The sequence below is a fragment of the Thermobia domestica genome, chromosome 1, assembly GCF_964235325.1.
Source record: "Thermobia domestica chromosome 1, izTheDome1.hap1.1, whole genome shotgun sequence".
Lineage (NCBI taxonomy): Eukaryota > Metazoa > Arthropoda > Insecta > Zygentoma > Lepismatidae > Thermobia > Thermobia domestica.
Genome location: NC_137454.1, coordinates 18808630 through 18831644, shown reverse-complemented (window position 1 = coordinate 18831644; position 23015 = coordinate 18808630). Strand labels below are relative to the sequence as shown.

Genomic DNA, 23015 nt, shown 5'->3' with positions numbered 1-23015 from the left:
AAACCGTGTTAGACCTTCTACACCGTATGAGATAAATCCTAGGAAATATCTTAGGATTTATCTGGGGAAAAATATTACGACATATCTCGTAGGAAATCCTATCCTTTTTGCCATACACGTAACTACACTGCACACCGTACTGATATTGATACTACGCGCTACATTGTTAAACTGCACACTTCCAAACAAAGCATAAAAATAAGAATATAAATTAGCAAAACATACCTTATCAGTCCCTGCAGCACTCGTCACTTTGTTGTAGGGTTGCCATATTTTAAAATTAGAAAAGCGGGAGATTCTAAAACGTAAGTAGGTATACTAATGTGACCTTGTGTATTACAAATACTGACCTGAGATCCTTCGGATCCCCCCTTTTTTGATAGTAATTTCTTTATTAAATAAAACATTAGGCTATACTTTTCTAACGAAACTAAAGTAAAGCAAATTTAGTTTTTGTTTTTAATGTTTTATTAAGTTCAACAAATGTGAATCTAGAATTGTAAAGTAAGTATTAAGTATCACAGTAAGATATCTGTTATTGTAAAGATATATGTAAGGCAAGTTTCTCCCCTCTTCCCCCCAAAAAAAAAGAAGAAAAAAGGAAAAGCAAGCAATATATGACAGATATTACATACGGTTTTCTCTAAGAAACACAAAATAATTTCTAAATTTTTATCATAAGAAAGGTAAACATATTTAGGAGTCTTGGTCCGTATCTTATAAAATTTCTAGTCATTTTTAAAGATTGCTACTTGAAATCGTATTAACATAAAAATTACCACAATATATGAAATACAGCCCAAAATATTTTAAAAGAAAAATTATTAATAATGACTCTAATCTAAACAAAATGCTAAGGATACCGTAATTCAGTTTGCAATCATTTCTGAATAGGGTCTATATAAAGATTAAGTGAACACATAGACTAGGTAAAAACCTTGTTCAACTGAAATGGACAGAATGGTCATCATAGAAATACTCACCTATAAGACGACAAAGAGAGGTCACAGTTTACGTTCAATATAACAACACTTTATCAACAATGTCATATTAGATTTTTCTCCAACCCAAAAAGCGAGTGGTTTTTCGTGATTAAGAGATAATTAAGCGGGGGATGAATGCAGGACCCGATAATCGAGTGGTACCCGCTAAAATGGGGTAATATGGCAACCCTATTTTGTCGAGTAAGTTTGCTTTTTCACCACATATGGCTAGCGGGGAGAAAACAAATTTGTTTTCACTTTCTCTTACTTGGTATCGCTTAAATCGAAATCTTAACGATTTTTCTTTTCGAAATAGAGTGTGCTCTAAACAAGAGAAATATTATAAGATCGTTCAGAACATAGGAAATGACCTGCGATCTGATGCCATACACGTTGAGATTTTGACTCTAGGAATAATCGTAAAAGATTTCCTAGGATCTATCCTATAAGGCGCGCTATACATTACGAGATCAATCCTAGGAAATATCTTAGGATTTATCTTCGGAAAAATGTTATGACATATCTTGTAGGAAATCTTACCCTTGTATGCCATACACGTGAAGATTTTTCCTGTCTGACCGAATGACGTATATCAACATTGTGAAATAGTTCTATTTAATAAAAGTATAAAGTTGAAGAATTACTATGCTAACCACACTGCACATCCCACTGGTATTAATATCAGGCGCTATATTGTTAAATCGGATACCTCTAAAAAGAAAGAAAAAAAAAAGCATAAGTCAGAAGGGTGCTGGTATACTTTTGGCGCACCACATTTTAGAAGATTTACAAGTAAAATTTAATACTTTGCATGAAAAGACATATTTATAAGGAACAAATTTTTTGGAAGCAACATAATTAAATACACCTGTATTTTATGTTTACAACTGTAGGGTTACTAGTGTAAAATCATTATAAATGTTTTAACGACGGTTGAAATAGGTGAGACAATGTTTAGCAGAAAGAGTCCAGCTATTTTTTCTAAGAAATGTTACAATTTCTGTAGTTTATATTCACATTAGTTTAGTTTAGGTTGGTTCAGGTTAGTTACGGTTATGTTACGTTAGATTATATTAGTACATGGGTCCAACACAATTTTCAAAAAGTGATAGAATTTCGCTTACTTCTATTAATATTAGGTTAGTTTAAGCTAGTTAACTTCATTAGGTTAGATTTAGTTAGGTTGTGTTAGGTCTAAGTACTTGCATCTTCCATTTCTCCTGTAAATTTTGTATGTTCTGCTTACTTCTGGACCCCTTCTGCGAAACTTTTACGTAAGTGAGTGCATATGAAAGTTGACCGGTGTTACTATTTTCCACCACCGTTGTATTTCTGCATAGTTTACAGAAGCTATAATAATATGTTTACGAGTGGAGCGCTACTACCACGATGCCATGACAAGTGCTATTCAAACTCGTATCATTGCCAAAACGCACTCGTTTTCACTACATCAACTGACGCGCCTGCTTCCTTCGCTCGCACCCCCGCACTGACGCTCGGGACTCCGCTTAGCCCTGCTTTGACTCGGTTAAATAGCATTCGTACTTTCTAGAAACAACCTAGCACAACTTGGTTTGCGTTTTTTGCACTATAGTTTTTATACTATATATATCTTGACCCCGTATTTGTACGCAAATCTTAAAAGAATTGTAGTTTATCAACAATTGCTTTTGTTGGTCTCCTTCAGGGATTTTATCTATGCTATGTAAGATATTTTCATGTCGGTCAACGCAAATCATTTAGGAAATAGTGTAAATTATAATTTTTCAACAATTATTTGGAGTGGTACATCTAAAGTAAACCTGCACGATCAGAAGATACCTCATCATTTGTGTTTTCATTTGTTTTGTTTTCACTTCCTCTCACCTGATGTCGCTTAAATCGAAATCTTACGAATTTTCTTTCCGAAATAGAGCGTGCTCTAAACAAGAGAAATCTCATAGGATCGTTCAGAACACAGGAAATGACATGGGATCTGTTGCCATACACGTTGAGATTTTGACTCTAGGATAAATCGTAAGAGATTTCCTAGGATCTATCTTATAGTGTATAGCCGGTTAATGTGTAGCTGGTCTTATTGGGGGCCTAAGGGCCCCATTCTATAATGGTTTGCGTCAATGCAACGCAAAATCTGCGTTATAGTTTGCGATAGTAGGCATAGCAGTTACCGGTTATAATTGATTTTTGCGTTCTATTACGCTAAGCAATTTTTGCTAAGACTGATATAGAATAAGTTCCTAAACTTGTAAAGTTACTATCGCTTGCTTCGTGTTTATACTGAGCATTTTAAAATCTGTATATATATGTCAATGTATTAATGATTGAGAATATTATTTTGAGTATAACGTATAAATATGTGGATAAACCTAACCTTATAATCGTAATGGCTCATATGTCCCCATTAACAATATGATAAAAAAAAAGTACCTTTTAGAAAATCAGTGGTTGTATTTTCGAACTATAGCTCTGTAAAGTGGAAAATATAAAGCACAATGAAACTAATTTTGGAATAATAACCCATGCTCTAAACAGGATTAAATATAGTTACTCGTAGCCGATATTTTGCTCCAAAAACGAAGCAGATTGGGCAAATCGGAAGGAAGCAAACAACCATTTCAAAAATCGATCCATTCTATCATTTGCCTTCTTGTCAAATACCGTACCTCATCCTGTTCCATCTTACTAATGGTGAATAACGATAGTAGGCAAATCCTGACGGAGGTTATTAAGGAAAGGTCACAGCTCTTCGACAGTAATGATTTACTTTGCATGCTTCACGGAAAAGAGAAAACCAGCCAAATTAATATAACTGTTTGCTGTCCAAAAGCTACAGTAAAATAAAAAAAAATGTTTGATTTCCACAGGGTTTCAATTTAGTTGCATACTTCTAGTACAAGATAACCAGAAAATTCCTTGTTTCGGACGTTTACTAAAATAGCAATGGATTTATTCCTCAACCTGGCAACAGTAGTCTGTCCTCCTTTCTGTCGTCTACTCCTTCGAATCAACACGTTGTTATCAATACTAACTTTTCTTTTTAAATCTATATATTTTTGTGAGTTAATTCTTCTTCTCTCTCCCTATTGAGCTCCTTCGTGTCTAAGCGGTTAGCGTACGCGCCTTTCGCATGGGAGACACAGGTTCGATTCCCGTCGGAAGCTCATGTGGTTTGGATTCCACGTGAATCAGTAGGTCCACGTCTCATATATCCCCGTTGATGAAAGAGGCGCTAAACTTAACTCACTCATTCTCTCTCTCACTGTATTGTTTGCGTTCATCTAATTTGCTGCAAAATCAAAAGAATAAGTGAAAACACTGGCTACTAGAAAACGGATGTAGCGGAACAGTGACAGTCAGGCTGTTCTTTTAGTTCAGAGCCATTTCTGGTTTATTGTTGTTCGGTTTGCTAAAAGGCGCAGCAATCATCAAACGAGAAAAAGAAAGGGGGAAAAAAGGTGGGTCTTCAAGTCTTTATCAAAGACGGCCGCATTAAACCCGCCCGAGCTGAAACATTCCGATTAACGGAAGACTCAATCGTCTGCTTCGGCAGTTCTACAGAGCAATAAGCAGTTCTTTTTACTTCCGTTCTTCCCTTTCAAAAGCAACGCTTGTCACTGAAATATAGTCCATAAATGTCCATGGCTGGCTAAGATGACACGTCGCGCACTCTTATGCGCAGAAGTACCATTTGCGAAGTTAGACATAAACGTAATCCATGGCAGTAATAACATTGAAATAAAACATTCGCTTCTATTATTATCAAAAATAGTACTATTCTGTCTCTAAATGAAGTAGCAATTATTAATATAATGGGAAAAATACGAAAACATGAAAATGCCACAACCAAAACAATAGTCCCTTAGAATAAAAGCAAATATAAATATCTACTTGTAGTACACACGGTTTTTATATCCATATGGATTAGTAGGTCTGAGAAGCAAGAGAACGACAGAAAGTATAAAGCATACATTTATTAGCCTCAGCGGCGGGCACGGTGGCTTTCCTCTAGTGCGTGGAGACCCTAGTTCGATCCCAACCAAGTAAGCTAGTGATGGGCTATATCATGTCTATGCCTTTCTTCCCTCATTTTCATTCTACCAATTCTATTATTCACTTGCCTTAATCATCCGTCTCCCTTAGGCTAACAGGTATAAACGTTGGACGTTAAACAGAAATATTTCATTTCATTTTTCTAAAATATCGTAAGCTGATAAATATTGTTTCCTTCCTTAGAAGGGGCGGATCCAGGACGAACTTCTGGGGGGGCGGTGGATTGTAATACTGCTTACTTAGAGCTACTTTTAAGAGCTCCAAACTCTGAGATGGGTTTTATTTATATATAAAATAAGAAAGTTCCCTCTTCTGGGGCAATCGCCCCGTTGGCCCCCTAAATTCGCCCCTGCTTCTTAGTAAGTGTACAGTTCCTTGGACGGCTTTCCAACACACACTGAAGACCTGGTGAGAGAACGCAGTTCTAATGCAATAGCTGGCGACGGACAGCATTTACTGTCTCAAAATGGCGAGTACCACATATTAGACGGCTATTTGATATTCCATCGTTTTACTATATTCTCTATATAAAAGCTTCGGAGCTATATTTCACAGAATTCCTGATTTAAAGAAGGTCTGCTTCGCATTCATTCATTTTTTTTTTTTCCTATCGGGTGGTTCCGTAATCGTGCTATGGAAATTGCAAGTGCTATGTTTGCTACAATAAACTTAGGCTGGTGCAGAAGACAAAGACTCATTAAAAATAAGTTTGGTAACAGTGTTGTAGCAGCTGTCACATACATCGCTAATGAATGGTTAGAATAGTAGTGATAAGGAGTGGATATAAAAGTTTTAAATAGAGATATACTAATACAGAAAATTTTATAGATTGTGTAACATGAACGTACATACATTATGAGACCCCAGCAGCACAATTGGTAGGCCTTAAGTAGGCTAATAATCGGCATGGTTGGGAATTGGTAGTCGCAAAAAAATAAAGTTGAAAAATATGTTGGCCCAACGCAGTGTAAACGGAATGTTGCCAGCCAACAATTTACCATCATTTGTCCAACAGTTCGTATTGGCTAATCTAAATTTACCATCATTTATCCAACAGTTTATATTGGGTAACCAACAATTTGCCGTCATTTTTTTTTTTTTTTTTTTTTTTATCTATCAGTTTCGGCCTCAACCCTTCCAATTGCAATTTTATGATACTTCTTTCGTAGAAGCTACGTTGGCAATTGAATCGGTTGGGAAATGCTCGGCAATGCGGCAAATTACAGCAGAGGGCCAAAGTTGGCAGTTGGCTAACATGCCGTTTCTCACTGTAGGGTTTATTGTCTATGCTGCTAGATTAGCAATATTTGGTTTTATTTGTCTCAAGCCTATTAATACTTATTTTAATGAAACATTCATTAAAATCTTTATTAGAATTACAGAATAGTAATTGCTTATATAATTATAAGGGCTCTAATTAGTTGCAGATTTTAACCTTTTATTTAGAACTTAGTAAACGGACTGAAGCCAGTCTAGACCGGACAGAATGTCAAGGACGTTTTTATAATGTTTATGTGACTGAAATGTCGCTTATGCGATAAAACAGAGCATCCTCCTCCCGATCACGGGATATAACACTTAAATAATCTCCTACGCGATCATCATCTAAGTGATCCCGCGTAGTTTAGTCGACCTTTGGTGTGGATGGTCCCGGGTTCGATTCTCGGTGGAGACACGGTCGAAAACTGTCAAATCTTTTTCAACCAAACATCCTGGTAAATTCCTCATTCACACCAGGTAAATGCCATGGTATCTCACATAATAATGCCAGACCATCTTCTTTCTCCTCAGCTCCTTGGGCAGAGTGATGCCTAAGAGACGTCATCCCTTATAAGTGACTGGTTAACATGGCCCTAGATGCCGAAATGCCAGAATCCTAATTTAAAATCCTAATGATCGTCTGGATGCTATACAAGTCTAGGAAGTCTTTTAAATCTGGGATGGGTCTTGAAGTTTCAGAAACAGAAACTAAAAAATGTATTTGGGCATTGTCTGTAACTCTCACAGCACCCAGTTTTTAGAGCACAGACCTCAATCTCGATCGCTGATCCCCATTCGATTACTCTGCAGGGAACATGGAAGGATATTAAGAATTGCTCCTAGCACTCGCGAGGGCTATTCAGCAGGGTGTCGAAAACAAAAAAGATGAAGACACGCTGACGGTTTATGCCGAAATATCCACAAGCCAGAGGATCTAGACATGTGCATTTTGCATTGACCTTATCTTTACTACACTTACACTATCTTCCTTTGTTCTATATAAAACTTTAGCTAATAGTGTGTTTGTGTGTGTATCTATTCATTTAGCTAGGAAACTACTGGATTCATTTTATCAAATGTCGTGACGAGAATCTCAAAATGGTTTTGTTCTATCTATCGTTATGTTTCACTTCTAGGAAACTAACCACCCTAGTAGCACATTTAGGTTAATGGTCTGTATGACTGGGAATTTGGAATTACCAAAATAAAAGTTCAAACTACATTGGCCCAATAAATGCTCTCATTCATCAACAGTTTCGACCTCGCACTCTCAACTGCAATTTTACTTACTTATTTTGTAAGCGTTTCATTGGTAATTGAACTGGTTAGCAAATTCTCAGCTTACTATGTAAGCATTACGTTGGCAGTTGAGATGGTTGGAAAATCCTCAGCTTACTATGTAAGCATTACGTTGGCAGTTAAGATGGTTGGAAACTGCTCACACGGGAAGGTCCTACAAGCAAGGTGACCAGACATCCCGTTTTAGCCGGGACAGTCCCTTATTTTCAACCGTTGTCCCGTTTTTTTTCTGATTCTCAAACGGGACGCCTAAATGTCCCGTTTTTAAGCAAACATGACCCAGGTGTCCCGTAATTATTATTCAAAATATAAATGGTCAATGCTAATTCTACACTCTTCCGTACCAACACGCATTGGGAAGGTTCAGCCATGCCTAGAACTTCTGAATATTCAAATGAGAATTGAGTGTTCTGTGGTTTAAGTGGGAATTCTGAGTGTTGAAGTAGTTAAAAGCATTTTTGGGTAGTACTTAAGTTACAAACGCTGTGTTATCATTTTTACTTGTGTATTTTGTAAATTGAAAAGACTGCTGAGTCCCAAAATGCAATGTGGAAGTCACTCCCCCCTCCCGTCGCCGATTCGTATGCGTCCCATTTTTAAAAGTAAAAGATTTGGTCACCTTGCCTACAAGTTGTCGCTAAAATCTGATTGCCACATAGCACATCTGATAGAGCATCATGAGAAATGAAAATAAGCAAAATTTAAGGTGCTATGAACCAGAAGGATAGGAACTACGGGGCTTCAAAATTTGAATATCCAAAAAATTACATCGTGGAATTATGTACGTTTAAAGTAAATATCTTGAAAACCGTTAAAACAATCAAAACAAAAGTTGCACAATAAAATGAGAACAAAATGCTCTATCGCAAACCACTAACAGTGTTGCTATAGGTGAAGCAGTGTTGCCACCTCAGCATAAACATATTTTGTTTGAAATAGCACCATATACAACTGTGCACATATTTAAAATGCACTATTATCACTAAACATAAGAGTGAAGAGTAGTGGTAGTGTTGCACACTGTTGGAGCTACATGCATTGAAAATGTACAATGGAGAAATCTGATATATGACAACAGAGGATAATAAAGGAATCTGGGTCTTATACTATGAATTTAGTTCAAATGTATAACACCGATAGTATAACATAGTGAAATGTCAGCAGTTTCTCAAAATATTGATGCATTTGAAAAATGAAATTTAGTGATGCCAATTTAAAGTCCTGTGTCAGCTCCGAAGCTATATAGGACGGGACCTATACTGTAAAGTGCGATCCGAACTACTATGAAAGAGAAAGATAACAATGAAATTTAAGATAAAAAAGTACAACAAAAACATGTCCAGGATCCCTAACATGTCGGTTGTCTAGTCTTGTAGACCACACGGCTATCCGGGCCAACTAAAATCGAAATGAGGTAGTAATAATATAACAATTATATTTCCAATGTGAATATGGTAATGGTTATAATTATATTTCCAATGTGTACATACATAATCATATGATATGTAGGAGACGAAGTAAAAGAATATGTCACTTAACACGAAAGACATAAACCAAGAAAGTACTCTTCCAAATATTGATAAGATAATCTGGAGAACCAGTTTACAGAATTAGAAAACACGTGTGCATCATTTTGTTTTCGTGAGTTGTCTGCTTATTCACCGGGCCTACAGCAGTATAATGCAAAACCCTCACTTTTTTCTAATGCTTTCCTTTATTACCCTCTGTTGCCACATATCAGACTTCTCCATTGTACGTTTTCAGTACACGTAGCTCCAACAGTGTGCAACACTGTACAACTACACTTCACTGTTATGCTTAGTGATAATAGTGCATTTTAAATCTGTGCACAGTTGTACCTATATGGTGCTATTTCGAACAAAATATGTTTATGCTGAGTTGGCAACATTGTTTCACCTATAGCAATACTATTTGTGGTTTGCGATAGAGCATTTTGTTCTCATTTTATTGTGCAACTTTTGTTTTGATTGTTTTAACGGTTTTCAAGATATTTACTTTAAACGTACATAATTCCATGATATAATTTTTTGGGTATTAAAATTTTGAAGCCCCGTAGGTCTTATCCTTCTGGTCCATAGCACCTTAAATTTTGCTTATTTTCATTTCTCATGATGCTCTATCAGATGTGTTATGTGGCAATCATATTTTAGCGACAACTTGTGGGACCTTTCCGTCGGACCTTTACTTGGTAAGCGCTACGTTGGCAGTTGAGTTGCTTGGCAAATGCTCAGCTTATTTTGTAAGCGTTACGTTGAAAGTTAACCTGGTTGGCAAATACTTAGCTTACTTTGTAAGCGTTACGTCGGCAGTTGAGCTGGTTGTCAAATGCTCAGCAAGAGACCAATAGAGAAAATATGGTTGACTTTGGGGAAAGGGAAGTTTCAAAATTTGAGTGGATTTGTACTCATGTTAAAAAATCTTCTAAATTCAAATGGTTGTATATGTTTCAGATACTTTCCACGAGCTTTGTTTAAATAGAGCACTTCAACTAGCTACATAAAATACATATATCTATGGAAAATATGTGTCTCTATCCTATACCGTCAGTCCAGGACACGGCGTATTTTCACCACGGATCATTATTTCGTTAGTATTTTAAGAAGAACTTATGTGACGTTTAAAATACGGGCTGTGAAATCTTCAAGCGTAAATCCTAGTTAAAATATGTGTGACGGTTTGGAACGGAACGGATATCGCGGTACTGTGATGGAGCTTCCTTACTCATTTGTGCGACAATCCCTGAAAATTATTTATATGTTATATACAAGCTTCATCAAATCTTTTTTCATCACAATACAACACTATTCATGTTTAACCAAATCTCCGTTTAAATTATAATACGTATTTTACGATTTACTTGTGTTAAGAACTAGATGAAAATTAGATCTTACTTCAAATAAAATATTTAAATACAGATTTTTAAATATGACTGGCCTAATAACACAACTTTGTTTTCATTGCAGTTCATTCAGAAGATAGCTTCCCTGCTTGACTTGAGTTGTAGACAAGTACAGCAAGAACTGCAGTCAAGAAAATATGGAGAAGTTAGTGGCATGTATAACATATTGGTTAACTCTCGCTGGAACCATCAACTGGAAGTGTCGTGCTCAAGTTCTGGAAGTAATAGCGAACACGATGATCATACTTCATTAGCAATTAAATTTATAGACACAACGGCAGGTCCACTGAATAATCAGAAAAGTCCCTCCAAGTCTTCAAATCATGCAGAGAAGTGTACTCCTAATGTTGATGACACTAGAAATGTTTTAAAAGCGAGACAAGAAAGAAGCAATATAAATCAAACATGGACAAAGCTAGATGAGGAGAAATACCATGTGGAAAAGGGACAAGATTCATCACGAAATAAATCGAAGAAGTCTGCAATTGTAATAGACGATGCCCATCTGAGCCCTGTTGAGCATAACCATTCGAAGACTTCCCAGCCAAAGCCAGAATACAATAAAAAAAGTTGTGCTGAAAAGAAGGAGTTAAGTAATGCCGTTAGCAGGAATCATATGTGTCCAGAGTTGAAGTACTCATGGGTTTTGCAAGCATATAAAAAGCCAAATAACGTCAAGGTAAACTCAATACTTAAGAAACCCATTGATCAAGGACATTCTGCTAAAAATAGTTTACATCCAAGGGCTTCACAATGGCACAAGAGTGAAGAAAATTTGCAGTTAGAAAATTACGATTCCCACACACGTGTTATGCCCAATAGATCGAAACCAAAACATAGTCGAGAAAGACTAAAATCAACATCAGAAAGCAGCGGAGCTATTACTTTATCTTCAGCAAATCTTGAAGTTAAAATCAAAAAAGGAAACCCAAGTTATACCACAAAGTGTAGAACTGTTCTTACAACCTCAGTACCCAATCATAAAAAGAACTCATATAGTGCGTCTTGTAGTCTCGAAAAGAAATCAACAATCCGAAATGTGGAACATGATTCGAAAATAGTGAAAGATGGACTTACAAAGAAAAGTCCTGCACCAGAAAAGAAGGTAGATCACAGTGCAGGAGACCAAGAACCATTCTCTTCAAGGCGAAAGTTTTCCAGTTCGTGCGGTGTGAAAAAGAAAGATTCTAAACCTATCGATTCTAACCTATGTCAAGGAGACACACTTCAATATAACAGAGAATATAGACAGCCAATGTGGAAGCCAGCGTTGAATGATAAACCCAGTGGTAATCTTCTCCTTACATACACCCAGATTGAAAACAGGAGAAGGGCTAGTCAAGCGTGGATGGAAACACGTCTTCGTATGGATCAGAAACATTCCGCCCAAGTTCTGTACCCCAGGAACAACTCGTCTATGGCTGTTAAAAGTGCTGGGAGGAATGTAACAACTCCCAAAGCCATTACATTAATAGAAGGTATGCTCATATTTAACGTTAGTCACTATGAAAATTATTTAGCAAAAACTCGACTAATTAATAATAAAACATAGAGGGCCTTATGCAGAGTCGTTTTGACCACTGATTAACGCCATACTATGAGATTGACTAACGGATGGTTACCAAAATTGAAGGGTAAGGGGAAAAAAGAAGGAATGTCACAAAACTACATTTTCGAGAAAACGGCGTTTTAACATTGAAAATCGTGTAAAAAGAATAGGATTATTAAATCTTTCGCCCCTTTTTACATGGACATTTTTACATCTAGGCATGCATGGCATATACAGTCAAATAGTACCAAGAGTCGCCAACAGATAGGACAAAGCACCCGAAAAAGCACATACATGGACATTCCTTGTTTTTTCCCCTTACCCTTCAATTGTATTCAGAGTCTCTGATTAGGACGTAGTGTTTGATGAAGTTAATCAATGTGATTAATAGCAGAGGCTAATCATTTATCCACGGTTTAGCGTGCTACATAACATTTCGTATTTCATGTATTTTCATTTTTACAGACTACGCATGCGCTCATCTAATTTTCCGTAGTTGCCACATTTATTTTTCTCACCCGATGCATTGGGTTTATATTAGTTAATCATACTCAAATCAACGTTCTAGTTGTACTCAAAGTAAACTCTGAATAGCAAAAAGTGCACGTTCCTTAGTAAAAAGCTAGTGTGTCACTAACAAGTCTGTGGCTAACCACCGATTAACGAATTTTCTCTGAATACCGCCCATAATTTCCAAAACTGTTGCAATTATAGCTTCACTGCCACATAAACACGTTGAATAATAATAGTAATAAACATGGCGTTATTGGACTATTGTTTCCAATTGACAAAATCCTAGGTTCGAGTTTCGGAAACATCATAGCTGTATCTAATTTTAAACAGGGAATTTAAGGAAGTCCCGAATTTAGATAGAACAAAACCAGCTAAATATGACCGAAAGAAGGATTATGATATCTATAGAATTGTCTGTAGGGTATTTTGTGAATGTTCACAGGGTTACAAGACAATCTAAACATGTTTAACCTTAGTGATAATCTTATATTATCATGATGAAATTTGAGTTCGTGAGAATTTCATTGATTAATTTGTATTTATGTCGTTAGTCACCATTAAGGTTATATATTGGACAAGCAATATGGAGTCTGAACCATTGTAGTCCCCATAGGAAATCGAACCCGGAGCCTGTGCACCAAAGATATACCCTCTAATAACTACACTGGAGGCTAGGTTACTAAAATTAGAGTCACTTTTCAGCATTGAGACTGTATGAGATATAGCCTACATTTTACAGTGGGATCCGAGTAATACTCGAGTTTCTGTCCGAGGCAAGTGCTCTTATCGGGAATCAAACCCGGGGCTAAGCGCTGTAGCCACTCAGACGCAGAAGGAGAATAGTTACGAGTAGATCTTGTCAGGATGTCTAATGAAACTTAAAAAAAAAAAAAAAAAACTAGAATTACAGTGTTACTAGAATTCTGTAAAAAAAAATAATAAAATGAAATCATTGAGTTTTAATTCCCACGGCTATGCCGGTTAGGCTAAAGGAGACAGTGATGATGAGAAATGAATGAAATGGTGGAATGAAGAAAGTGGGAGGAAACGGGAGAACTCCGAGGAAACCCATGGATACGGTGTTCGTCCACCACAAAGTTAACTTGGCGCGAACTAGAATTCTGTAGAACGCAAAACAGCTCTTTTGATACGCTACAAAAAGAGTTTAATACGCTACAAAAATGTTCTACTATAATTTTAGGAAGTATTAAATTTATGCATCTTGTACAATTGGAGCCAGCACTCAATTAAAAATTATTTTGTTGGCAATACCAAAAGTTATACATAATCTGTCCAATAAATAAGCAAAATGAGCTAATACGGCGACCTTGACTTGAAGTTGGCCCATGCGCACTTGCTGCTCTGTTGGCACGGGACCCACTGGAACAACAGTATCAGTAATTGCCAGACCGTCGAGGTGAGCGCGCAACAAATCAACATCAAACATTTGGTGAAACTGGGAAAAAGCTCTTAGGAAATTCATGAGATGTTGAGGATTGTTTATGGAAATAATGCACTGAAGAAAACAGCTCTTTTCAATTTGATCAATCGTTTCTGTGAGTGTCGGGAAGACTGAAAGGATGCGGCAAGGACAGGACAACCGTCGACCTCCTGACCCGTAATTCAATCATAGGACTAGATCACCTACCTACTCACTAGACTTAGACTCATGCGATTGCTTTATGTTTCCGAGATGTAAAATGGTCCTTGGGGGGGGGGATGGCTCCGGGACGACGTGGAGACGATAAAACGTGAAACGACAAGGCCCCTAAAGAGCCTTACGTCTGAACACTTCCGGGAATGTTTTCAACAATGGACACGGAGGTAGGACAAGTGTATGGCTACAAATGAGGAGTATTTCGAAGGGGATAACACTGGTTTACCCTAATCTTGTAAAATACAGTGTTTACGACATCAGTTCGCGAATTTACTGCACTGACCACGTATTTTGAACTTAAATAATAGGTGAGATGAAGGAAATAATATTTATAGACGGTTGTTGACCGTTCTGTTAGCCACCGCTCTGTAGAAATTTATAGACTTATAACATCATATCAGTATGAATACATATTTTAACTGCAACTGCTATTTTCTATAATCGAACATATAAAATCACCAAAGGCGCCGATCCTGGGAGGCTGGAGGGCCCGGGCCCCCTAAAGCTCATGTGGGCCCCACTAAAGCTCATATAGGCCCCCCTAATGTATTTATGAATGTACAATATTTTGCATAATTTGAATGCAATTTGTCTTAAAATCCTCATATATATACATTCTGCATCTGAATGGGACCCCCAAATTTACAGAGAAATCGGCGCCCTTGAAAATCACCAACGATAAAAGCTGTATCGATATATAACATTAACCGACTTTTAAATGACCTAAAATGTACAAAATAATTTTAAAAGTGCTAAAAAAACGAGAAATATTTAAAAACGTTACAACGTTACTATTATAAAAGAATTGAAGTCTGCGCCAGACCTGAGAAATTATTATCTATTCTAAAATAATATTTTAAATCGTTATTTTATTAAACATTAATTTGTTTCGTTTGACTCAGATTTGAAATTTTTATTGATGATACTAACTTTTCACTGCTTCATAAAATTGTTTTTTCCTAATATATTTTAAAATTATTTTCATTATTTAAAACTATTACCTCAGCATTTTCGGTACGTATCAAACTAAACTAAATATAGAACGTGACTTCCCATAATATGCATCTGCCTAGGAAACATGCGAGAACTAATATGTCTCTTCAAAATCAGTCTACGCGTTACAAAATTATATGTGGAAACAGCTAAGGTCCATTACGATATTAATTCTGTCGCCCATTGAGGAGTATCAAGGTTTATCTCAGAAGACTAACATCAAAGCTTAATTAAATTTACACGAGATCACAGCAAAAGCATATTATTTTTTGAAAGAACCTGTCGAAAGTATGTGTAAACATAGTCACAGCATATACGAGGGAGGATCAGATATTAAGGTTACACGTCTGTTATACAGGAATGAGGCATGTGAGATAATTATAATACATAGAATTGGCAACTCTGCAGAGTTTCAACCACCTATGGTGGTAGTTGTAGGTAAGAAACAAATGGCGACTCGTTTGAAAAACTGGTCTCGCGAAGAAGCCTGCTCAGTTATTCGATTTCTGTGGGCCGAAATTTTGTAATCATGGCTGAAATTCACCGGCAGTAGATTGAAGTTTAGGGAGAGACTGTAATGTCTCATCAGCATGTCGCAGAATGGTGTCGAAAGTTTGCGACTGGTAGAGAAAATATCACCGACAAGGAGCGCAATGGCCGACCCAGTACGACATCAACAGATTTGAACAAAGCTCGTGTGGAGGAGCTGATTCAGAACAACATTACAAAGTTTCACTTGTTCCCGCACTTGAAGGAGCACCTAGGAAGCCATCACTTCGCTTCAAACAAGGAAGTAAAATGCTTCATGACAACGTGGCTGAACATGCAAGGACATTATTTTTACCAGGAGGGAATCTTCAAACTTATCCTATAATGTGACAAGTGCCTCAACCACTATGGAGACTATGTCGAAAAATAACCTAATTTATGTGTCATCTGTTGCCTGTATTGGTTGTATAAAATAGTATATACATGTTTCACTCCAGTCTTTGTAACCTTACTTTCTGATCAACCCTCGTATACACAAATCGAATTAAGAATCTCTTTTTTTTTTTTCTGGAACTCGGTTAAAAATAGATGTAGAATATATACTAGGTGTAGCAAACTCTATTTTACTGTGCTTAATGCTTATCTATAGTTTTTTATACCAAACACTGAATTTTGTTAGCAGGTAAAAATGGCAGAAGCTTATCGTCCAATGTTACAAGAGGAAGAAATACGGTAACGCTAGAGGAACCTGTTCGAGATAAATTTCCTGACTATCCTAACAAATTTCCAGAAAAAATATGTTCACCGGTTCACAAAATGAAGGTAAAATATAAACAAGTGCTAGTTATAATTGAGAAAGAAAGGTTTGAGTAGAACGTAGTCATAACATTATTTTTCACTTTCGAGCATTTTGATAAACCTTTCTTTCATACAGATAAATTTTCCTCTTTCATTTTAAATTTTCTTTAGTCTCTCGTTTACTATGACAGTAGATTATTTGAAAATGTAGAGTAGTTTGTTATAGAAATTTCAATTTTACTTACATCCATGTCGAAGTATAAGAATGTTACTCGATTGTCATTTCATCCTACTCTAATCAAAATATAAAATTAATACTTTTCAGTTCGTAATATTTTTGTGCTTACATGTCTGTGTAAACTCACTATTTCTGTATTCTTGAAAGTTGTTATTCTTCATGTCTTCAACATTATGTAGATTAGTTTAAACAACTAGAAAATTATTGTTTAAAATGAGGGTTTCCAAGTTAACATATTTGAATGACAATGCGAGAGCAGTAAATATTTGATTGCTTATTATTTGGAATGAAGCTTGTTTGACTAGCGCGGTCAAATGGATATAACGCACAAAAAGTGTGAAAACGGATTACTTCGCGTACTGCTAGTGGGATGTAATTGAGTTTCTTTCTATATACTACACATACTCGTACATAAGCTCTAGCGAAAACGTGCTTCCTACTACGTAGTACAATTGAATGTCATTGTTCTTTTGTTATCAGCTTTGAAGCCAGATCCGTTGTAGAACACATGAGCGACTGTAGGTTCTATTTATTTTATAAACATGTAGAACACATTATTTTTACTCAAATGCAATTTATGTCCTTTACAAAGACTTTCGTGATATTACAGTATATTTTGAAAAATGTAATACGATGTTTTCCTTTCCTTATTAATTCTACAGTAGTTACTAAGAAAATATTCGTTCTAACTAAGAAATTACGTTCTAACTAATAAGTACACTTACAAACCTGAAAATAATATAAGTCAACAGCAATCGCAACACAAATGAAACTTTTGTCCTGCTTATGGGGCGTTTACACTTGGTCGATTTAATCGCACGACTAAATCGATTTAGTCGATCGACTAAATCGACTCGCTGCATTTGCCACTAAATCGAAGCAACTAGGCCGAATCAGATCGATGGATGTGTTCAATTATTTCAACCACAGAAAATAGAACGTCTTTCAATTCAGTTGCCAGTCGATTAGTCGCCTTCGATCAACAAGCGATTAAGTTAAAGTCCCGTTTACACAGTCGATTAAGTTGAAAGTGACGTCAATTCAACTGAATCGAACGCAAATCGACTAAGTGTAAACGCCCCATTAGGGTTGCCAACTTTTGAAAAAATGGAAATACCGGACACCCTCCTGAAGTAAGTATACTCTTAAGGATGTGACATCATCGCTCGTCAAAAATGTGAACAACCAGAAAATGATTACTCGTATAAAATTGAGCGATTCGGAGTTCAAACGTCTTTAGTTACTTTTGAACCAATTTATTGAACTTACTTATTCTAGTTTTGGTTCAGTCGGCGCATGTAATTTTTGTAGTTTACCATCAATAATACACCATATTTAAAATAGAAAAGTAAATATAATTGGAAATATAATTATGGCATGCACAAAATAAGTCTTACCAGTTTCCCTAGGGGTAGTAGTGTCTCATAATGCCTACATACTTTTACTGGATCTGAATGATTTATTTAATTGGAAGATGTAGCTGAGGATGAAGCAATGCTAGCTGCGCTCTGGAAAATGTACTTTTGTTAAACTTTAGCAGTTTTGATAATTTCAGTAAATTTTCCTGCCTTCAACTCTTTCAGCAAATTCCGAGCAGGACAGATCGATATCAAAGCGAATTATAAGCTCTGTTTTAATCATTCTGTATTCATTGACGATTCTGTTCCTCTCTCCAAAGATTCTTTATTATACTGAATACGCGTTCGACGTAGCAGTTACTTGAAGGTCACTAGTAAGAGGAAAAATTACAGGACATTTAACGTCCGGTTTTGACGTCGTATCGGACATCGGGCAAGGAGGTCAAAAACCAAACTGTCCGGTAGAATTCCGGACGGTTGCCAACCCTAATCCTGCTGCACGACGTTTGTGTTCTACAACGCTACAACGCAACGTCATCCTACCGAAATGAAAAATACTTCAAAGTGAATCTTTTAACCAACAAACCAATAAAATTAACTATTGCTACAATGTTTAAATATATTAGGTAATACTTTAACATTTCCTGCTTTATTATTTAGTAGATCCTGCGTCTAATAATTTAAACACGATCTTCTTCATAGTGTTCTGTGATTATTATTATTTGATACATTCCATTCATACATACATACTGTATAGTTGCAGGTTTATTTTTATAAGAGTGGATGCTATCATAGTGCGGGGCTTATTTGTTATGCTCACTATTTGTAAACAATGGATTTATAAATTTGAGTTTGTTACTTTTATAAATTTGCTTGATTGGTACTTGGCTTTGCACCTATGACTCGAGAACCAAGCTATGATATATAGATGCTAGTTGCAAAGAAACATTAGGAGATCCTTTTTGACAAAAACATGTAACATATAAAACAATGAAAAGTTTGGACTTATCATACAGCTTTGTGGAAACACATGTGTTTTGATTTTATACACGAATTATTAATACTTATGATTTAAAAACAGATCTCTTAATATGTATTTATTTATTATATTAGCAACACTATACACTTGAATTTACTGCAATAACACTATACACTTGATTTTTTAAATTTTTACCCAACCACTAGTAGTTTTATTATTTTTGGTTACTGTGATAAAAAAATTAAAATATTTTTTAGCTTTATATTTTTAGTACACTGTTTTTTTAACTGTTTATTTTTAGATTGTTATTGTTGAATATGCTTTTTACGCACACTGCTAAAAAACAGTCCATGGCTGTGCTTCAGTTTTTAAGTGTTTTGAACACATTTTATGGAGGTTTATGACGATATAACTATGATTTTAAAATTTTTCATGGTTATATAAAACTATATTTTTTGAACATGACAGCTTTACAATGCAACTACTTTAGTTGCTTATTGTTTAACTGGTTGCAGATATTTTGTGTATATTTTGTAGTTGGTTGGCTTTGGTTTTTGTTTCAAGGGACGCCACGCTAGAGTTTATTAATTTGCACTTTCTTGCTTTTTGAAACACTTGTGTATTTTGTAAAAAAAACCTTTTGAATTTTGGTTTTTCACCGTGGACAAAGAGATGCAATGTATTCCTGAGTTTTTCTTATAAATTATGTATTGCTGTTTTATTTTTTCATTAAATTAGTTGCTTTAATTTATTTATATTGTTTTACTTAAACATATGACAGCGCCGCGTGGTGACAGCGGGTGTATTTTACTTTTTTTCCTTTTTACAGCCCTTAGTTTGAATATTTTTAAAGTTTACACAATTTTAAACAAGTATACATTTGAATTTGTGTACAACTATAAGCTTATATATTTTTTCTTACGTAACAAGTACTGTATGAAATTTGGATGACATTTAAAAGGTTAGCTATAAATACCTGTATTTCCAAAGTTTCTCGTGGTTTTTTGCTCATCATGAGAGGCACCCACAATTTTTCCTCCAGATATAGTATAGAAGTGATACAAACTTAAAAAGACAATTTGGAAAGGGTTTTGAGGGCAAGTTTATGTTATTTAAACTTTTTTAGGACTATCAGTACTTTTAAAAATAATCGTTGTGCTTATATTTAAATATTGTATATAAAACAAAGTTAGAAAGCGTTATTTTGGAAAGGCTGGCTGACTAGGCAGATCAACCAACGCTATTTTAGCATTATTCGACATTTTTAAATTTGTTTTGAACATTTGGATATAGTGTTTCTGCAACGAAGTGGGCATAGAAACTTGACATCTCGTTGAGACCGTGGCTGTTAGAAATATAGCTAACAGGAGTGTTATTTTAATTCTAAAAGATATAAGATTTTTAAAAAATAGACTAAGTGAATTGTTAATGGTTATAAACACTGCATAACAATGAGTTCAAAAAACTTTAATCTTGGCGTTTTTTCTATTTCTTTAGGTTTTTTGTAAGTTTGTAGCTATTTTGTTAGTTATATATAGCTATGACTAGAAAAACAATACTTTTTTTATTTTGAAAAGATAAATGTATATTAATAAACTATAAAACTATTACTAACAATATAAAAGAACAAAAAACTAAATTAGTACAAAAATAATTCAGATATAAGCTAGCATTTATATAGAGTAGGAATTTTGAATATGAAGTAAATTTTAACATTTTCTTAATCGATCCCTTACAATACATACGTATTTATACACAGTAATGTTGCTAGTTTTTATTTATGGTTGCTTTCAATGCTCTTGTTTTACATGTTTCTCTCAATGACAAGTTTTTTAATAATTAAAATTCGTTTTTTACATACATACACACATATGAACAGGTTTCTTCTGCATGGTTTCTAATTCTTTCTTTTTCTTTTTAGTTTTTCTTTCACAAATGTGCTTTGCATAATTTGTGTTCCTTTTTACAAATGTGTTTTTCTCACCGTTTAAGCTTTTCTTTCTTTATTTTTCGTAGAAGATAAAACTTAAATATTTTAGTGAACTTTCATAATTTGGAACACCATATCAATACTTGTTTTATTTTAAGCCGATTTACACCGTTATCACACATTCACTCATTACATTAACACACATAAGTAACTCACAACCTCATTGCTCCGGAATTCCAGAAGCATGGATGCGCAGATTCTGCATCCCTACATGATGACCAGTTCAATATCACCCTTTAACACATTTTCTGTCTCACTTTTGTCCTTGAAATTTTCTTATATTGTTGCTTGCTTTCACTGTTTTAAGACTATTGGGGAAGACCTAAGGGTAAGATTGGGAGAAACTAGTTCCGGATAGTTTTTCTTTCCTTTGTATATTTAATACTCATCATGAGTGATACCGTAGAAGATATTTAGTTTTTCATAAGACGACTTATTATTTAGTATTTTATTTATTGGAATATTTTTAGCTGTTCTCTAAGGATAGCAACTATTGGGTTTCTAATATATCTACAAAAGAAAATTTTATGCTCCGTGGTTCCATTTCCTCCGCAGTCACGTAGGGACATTTCCCTATTCCCCTCAATTCTAAACGTTGTAAATTTTGTTCCTATGGACTGTGTCCCGGTATGTAATGTATGAAACATATGGATTAAAGTACTTCAGTTGTAAAGGGTATATCCAGTTTGGAAGCACTGTTAATTTGTCTTTTTAAGAATATTTAAATGTATGAAAAGTTTTTTTTATTTTTCTTAAATAATTAACATTTATTCAAAATAGAAGCAAATAATATATGAAGGGACTCAAAATAGAAGCAAATAATATATGAAGGGACAACATTTTGGAAAATGAGTTAACGCTGATAAGATTACGCTGCGACGCCATATTGCCATATGGTAAAGCGTATAGCTAACCAATTATCATTCCTGAAATACAGATGGCGACTTTCATAATTCTTTCTTTAATCAGTTTCCAGGAGTGTGACAATTCTGGAATGTTCTTATTTGCAAAAAGCATCGTAAATACTTGAACAATAATCCTAAGGATAATTTTAAAAATGAATGAATATAATGTTATTCCTTGCCATTATCTATAAATGTTCTAATTTATTATTGCAGTGTTACTTTCTGTACATATTTGTATACCTACCTACACGTATTTTGATCGTACTTCTGTTTTTATCATTAATTTTGAAATATGCAAGAATTATATCTGTGTCCTTTAATTTCAGTCAAGATGGTTGGGAGCAACATTACCTACTAAACCACTCGTTCCAACCTACCGAATGCGACAACCAATGGAAAATTGTATCTCACGCCGGTGACTTCTGCTGAACGCATAGATAAGCACCATTCTTCTTAGTAGAAAAGACGAATATTTTTGCGATTAACTCAGTATTCGCAGAAACAATAATAACTTGGTGATAGACATTTGAGAGTTGCAAGTTTCCATGAACTTGTATTTCAATTATAGACATATAGTTATAATATTTCCTTTAAATAATTTAAATAATAAAATAATTACATAAATAATTGTTACTTTATTTTCATCGTTTCAACGACAATAAAATATGAATTTTACTTTCAAAGCTCTTGTTTCCTGTATATATGCGTCATGTTTATTGTTGGTCAGAATTGTTCATTTTTCTTTAGTTTTCAAGAATTAATATATTTTTTATGAAATTATATATGAATGAGACATATTGTTAAGTTCAAAATACAAAATGGATTATTTAAAAATAATTTTATTATTTTTACTTATTTAATGATATGGATTAAATGAATCCATATTTTATATTAACTAGCAGCGTTCACCCCGCTTCGCTGCGGTCACCCCGGAACGCAATAAACCTTGTTAATTAGATAATTTTTACTTTTTCGCTTTCAAGTGATATGATAAAAACCATAGTAGATTCCAGTAAATGTTAACATTATATCGC

At 35.0% G+C, this 23015-nt stretch overlaps 1 protein-coding gene across 1 annotated transcript in view; it reads left to right on the top strand.

Moving 5' to 3' along the window:
* The window catches only part of LOC145687985 (uncharacterized), a 550882-nt gene extending 528327 nt beyond the window's left edge, over positions 1-22555 (top strand). Inside the window, exons 8-10 of the mRNA XM_081762058.1 lie at positions 10577-11990; positions 16396-16535; positions 22308-22555. Coding sequence (XP_081618184.1) covers positions 10577-11990; positions 16396-16535; positions 22308-22400 — 1647 coding nt within the window. The 3' untranslated portion in view covers positions 22401-22555. The remainder of the gene's footprint in view (positions 1-10576; positions 11991-16395; positions 16536-22307) is intronic.
* The last annotated feature ends 460 nt before the right edge of the window (positions 22556-23015 follow it).